We start from the raw sequence: 5429 nt of genomic DNA on the forward strand, positions 1-5429 counted from the left end.
TTTGAAAAACAAAAAAACTGGACAAACTCCGATCTCTGTTAGAGATACAAGTGGGTATAAAATGTGGGAAATAATTAGGAATACATGAGTGGTAGGTAGGAAATGATTAATTGGAGATGTTTAGAAATAAACTATAATATAATCTGTAAATGAACTTCATTATAATTGTAATTGATACACAAGATTAATACAATATTTATTCTCTATTTCTTAAATCTTTCAATCCCTTTTATTACTTGGACTCCTCTCCGACATACTTGTTGCTGGTACAACTACTGCTAACATAGACATAGGTGGTCGACTTCTTTTGTATCCAGAACAGTTGAGGCAATTATTTCAATCATGCTGAACAATTTTGAGCTGACCACTCTCATGATACTCCGAGAGATCTATTGCGGTTATCATGGCATCGGCAACCACCTTGGTAAGCTTCTTCTCACATATTAACTTGAGCCCTTCAATTTTAAAACGATGCGCTGCGACAAACATGCGGTGGTATCTCTCTGGTGGGGTAACCTCCTCGAAGTCAGGTGGCAAGGTATCGGTATAAATGAAATGGAGCAAGTGTTTAAAGGTGAGTCCATCAATGTGCTGTATGGAGACACATAAACTATTCATGCTCATATTAATATCCTTTTGTAGGGCGAGAAGTTCTGATCGGAAAACAGATGAACGAGCCGCAAGCACACACCTATGGGCAGCAAATGTGTCTTTTTTCACAAGAAAAATAATATCTACAAAATCCCCAGTTACCAGGAGGGTTGATGAGGCTGTCGAAGGCACAGAAAGATTTCGTGATATGAACTCGGGTTGATGAGGCTGTCCAAGGCGCACAGCATTTGCCGGCGCCTTCCTGGAATCATCAGCAATGACCCATAATACGAATTTATTCAAGAAGCAATCATCTTTAGAATATTTCTCTTGATCTGATTTGCTAAAGTATGTTAACTGTACCATGGAGAGACCCAATGCCTTGGCGAAGGCTTCTACTTCGAAACCCTGCTCTTCGTTCAATTTTATCCAAGTGTGGATCTTCCAATCACCATTTCTACTGTGATCCTGCACCAAGGATATGTAGCCAAACTTCTTGACTACCACTGCATCATCTAACAAACAGAGATAAGGGCACAAATATTCTCCGTACGGTAATAGGCGGATCTCACATTTGATGTCGCCCAGGGTAAAGGGACCGTACTTGATAGTATAAACTCTTTCATAGGATTTTATTTTGATCAGTTCATCATTTATTCGACCCTGGGGTGCAAGCGTTGAAACCTCCTTTGTTTCGAAAGTATACAATCCTTCAGCAAATGAGCCCATTGATGCCTGAGGTGAAAAAAGCTTTTGAGGTATTGCACAAATCAAGAATTTGGATGATGATTATTGAGGAAGTCTTTGATAGGGAACATAAATGAAACAAGGCTTCAAAGTAGTGTGTAATTAACACGTAAAATATTAGTTCCTTGAATGCTCAGCAAGAGATGATTAGTGACAAAGATATTTGTTCCTTTATACTTACTCTTTTGTGCTCATTCGTGCCTTGTTTAGCTCAGTAAGTTCATATTCTGATTATAGTTACAAGTAAAGAAGTTTGATGAATTAAAAAAAAAAAAAAAAAATCACACAACCTGAACAGATGTATCAAACTGACTCGGATTTAGCTGAACAAAATTTTTGTGGAAAATTGTAAAGGAATCTACAACATCTATATTTTGAGTATCTTTAAACATATATTGGCCAAATAACTTGTTGATAGGTTGAAATTATATAGTAAAAATGTCTAGGGTTTTGGTAGAAATTCAACCTAAAAATATTGTTTAGCTTAGGGATTTCAACGATAAAAATGTTACTGTCAAACTTAGGACGATAATATCAAGCCAGAGTCATATTTGAATTATTTTATGTTTAATTTCCTTAGACAGTGTTAATGTAGTTAAGATGTTGAGCAAGAGATTAATTACTTAATTTTGGTAGTCAAACTGGAAATATGTAGATCCATGAACTAAACAATGGAGCTTTTAGTTTACTGTGCATGTCAGATCTTCCCAATTAAAAAGTAAAATGGCCCAAATTAATTTTTTCATTGAATGACATGGTCTTGACCAAAAAGATCATAAATACTAGCAAAAAATTGACACATTAATCTTCATTCCAACTCTGACCTGTTTGTCAGGAGGGGTTGCTGGATATCAGTTTCACAATTTTGAGATTCAGTGTCTATTAAGATGGAAATCTTTTTAAAATTAATTTTTTTCTGTTCTTCCATTCTCTTTAAATCCTCAGCTTTACCCCATAACACAACATACAGCCCTCCTATAATGGCAGTTGCACCAACAAAGCTGGATAAGAAATTAGAAAAAATAATTTGTGTCAACTTTTAGAATAAAAAAGAAATAGAGTTATTAGAATCTCGGCCATTTTTATTAATACCCCAAAAAAAAAGTTAGTTTTATTATTACCCCTGTCATCTAGTTTTTTTTAAAACTGTCTCGACCGCTAGGTCCACGGGCGGCCCAAAAATCCTATCAGACCGCCCCCTGCAGGGGTGGGACACACACCTACCAGATCGCCCCCTGCAGGGGCGATCCACTAGCCAACTAATAAACCCCCTGACCCGACCCCTCTCTCCCTCTCCCGTGAACCCCTCTGTCTCTCCCATGACTCAAACCCCTGCGCATAACAAAAGAAAAACCGCCACTGCCACCCTAGCTTCTGCAACCCTTGCCTCCGCACGGCCGCCCCCTCCCTTGCTACTGCCGCCCTGCTGCCACCCTCCCTCTCCCTCGCTCAGCGGCACCTTCACCACTGTGCCTCCCCGACCGTCGCTGCCACTCCTCTCTCTCTCTCTCTCTCGAGTAAGGTTTCGATTTGACGATTGAATGTGATTAAATTATATAATTGTTGAATTCGATTCGATTCGATTGAATGCGATTGAATTCGATTAAATGTAATTGTGATTGTGATTGTGATTAAATTAATAATTGTGATTAAATGTAATTGTTCGATTCAATTTAGGATATCACATCCTTCAAGATTTAGGGTTTATGGTTAAAAAATTAGGGTTAGAGTTTATGGTTGAATTTCTTGAATTGCTTGAATTGTGGGGTGTTAATAAAAAATTAGGGTTAGGGGTTTTGGTTACAAATTTAGGATTAGGGTTTATGGTCGAAGTTTTTGAAATTGATTGAATTGTGGGATGTTAATAAAAAATTTGGGTTAGGTTTATGGTTAAAAATTTAGGGTTAGGATTTATGGTCGAAGTTCTCGAATTGCTTGAATTGTGGGATGTTAATAAAAAATTTGGGTTAGGGTTTATGGTTGAAAATTTAGGGTTAGGGTTTATGGTTAAAAATTTAGGATTAGGATTTATGGTCGAATTTCTCGAATTGCTTGAATTGTGGGATGTTAATAAAAAATTTGGGTTAGGGTTTATGGTTAAAAATTTAGGGTTAGGGTTTAGGGTCGAAGTTCTTGAATTGCTTGAATTGTGGGATGTTAATAAAAAATTTGGGATAGGGTTTATGGTTAAAAATTTAGGGTTAGGATTTATGGTTGAAGTTCTCGAATTGCTTGAATTGTGGGATGTTAAGAAAAAATTTGGGTTAGTGTTTATGGTTAAAAATTTAGGGTTAAAATTTATGGTCGAATTTCTCGAATTGCTTGAATTGTGTGATGTTAATAAAAAATTTGGGTTAGGGTTTATGGTTAAAAATTATATAATTATTATGTTGTATAATTATATATTAAGCAATTATTATAATAATATTGTAATATATTAAAGATATTATTAATATATAAATATTATATAATTTGTATCTTATTAATAATATATAACTATATAATTAATTAATATGTTATATTGCTATAATAAATTATAGTTTTATTGTTAAAAAAAAATTCATTAATACTTTATAACTATAAATCAATTGTATTTTTTTTTATCTTAGAAAAAATATCATATGTTGTAATTGTCCATAATTGTTGAATTGCTTAAGTTGTGATTGATTAATATATATTTTTTGTAAATGTAGTATGCCCAGGGCTAGACGGTGGGGAGTACGACCTGCGCCTGCAGCGGGTTCGGCTAGAGCGGGTCCAGATGTTGTCGACCCGACTGGAGTGAGAGGATCATCGGTGGATCCGACTGGAGCGGGCACTTCCTAGGTGGATCCGACTAGAGAGGGCCCGTCATCATATGAGGATATGATTGGAGCGGGATTTGAGGATCCGATTGAAGTGGGTCCATCATCTCAGGTCGGGACTACAAATGGCTTGCATGATACTGACACATTTAGTCCTCTTCTATGGACCCATCATGTTAAGCACCATATCTCATTGGCATCTATTGAGGTACATGATTTTTATACTTAATGTAAATAGTACTAAAAGAATGACATGATTTGAGTCTCACAGATTGATAATAAATACAAGACGATGTCATGCTTACGGTGAGGCACCGCAGGTCTGAGATTATGTTTGTTCCCCATCCATTGATGCAGCGATGCCTCGTCAATCTTGGGTTGTATCAGATTGCCACCATGCTGCAGAGTAAGATCGATCAGTCTCTGATGCATGGTCTAGAGGAGAGATGGCGACCTGAGACCCATACATTTCATCTTCCGGTTGGAGAGATGACAGTCACCCTTGGTGATGTGAGCGTCTTTTGGGGTCTATGTATCGATGGCAACCCCATAGGTGGCATCTCAGACCATCCAGACCTACAGAATATGATACCGGAGTTGTTGGAGTGTCATCTAAAGAACCTGCAGAAGAAATTGAAGAAGAAGAAGAAGAGGGAGAAGGGGTTGCAAAAAGGCGGAACTCGCACCGTGGGTGAGTTTTATATAGCACAACTAACCTTGTTCGGTCCCTTTTTGTGTATTTTACGTTCCCAGTTGCCGTGAACATGAGTCTCATTGATTTTCTTTATAAGTTCATCTATGTTGGTATAAAGTTGCCCTGTGGCAAGTTCGTGATTGTATTCAACACGACGACCAAATAAACTAATGTCTGCCTCTTTGAAAGCTATAGTATCGTTGAATGTGATGACCGGATGCTTACTCTCCTGACCTCTAATTGGGAATTTTTCTTTCCTGGACAAACCTGGTACATTTGCATCACCATCTAATAAGTCATCAGATTCCCAAATCCCTTCGTATTCATCCCCCGTTTCCATTTCCTTTTCTGGTATGGCATCAATAACATCAACATCAATATCAATATCAATATCAGTTTGATTAACGGGTACCGGTACCGACTCTGGCATAGATGAAAATCTAGGGATTATGGGTGTCTGTCTGGGTAGTGGTGGTGGTGGTGGTGGTGACTCTTGAGTAAACTCAGTGGAGTTGTGGTACCCCGGGTTGTCATAACCGGGGTTGTGGTACCTCTGGTTGTCATAAGGGGAGTGGGGGTACCCCTGGTTGTCA

At 37.7% G+C, this 5429-nt stretch overlaps 1 protein-coding gene across 1 annotated transcript; it reads right to left on the bottom strand.

Annotated features, from left to right (window-relative positions):
• Positions 1 to 336: 336 nt before the first annotated feature.
• Positions 337 to 1320, bottom strand: LOC144545641 (BTB/POZ and MATH domain-containing protein 1-like). Its single transcript, XM_078294203.1, has one exon. It carries the CDS (start codon positions 1318 to 1320, stop codon positions 337 to 339), a length of 984 nt encoding a protein of 327 aa, XP_078150329.1.
• Positions 1321 to 5429: the final 4109 nt, after the last annotated feature.

This window comes from Carex rostrata, chromosome 28, assembly GCF_964058835.1.
Source record: "Carex rostrata chromosome 28, lpCarRost1.2, whole genome shotgun sequence".
In the NCBI taxonomy this organism is placed as follows: domain Eukaryota; kingdom Viridiplantae; phylum Streptophyta; class Magnoliopsida; order Poales; family Cyperaceae; genus Carex; species Carex rostrata.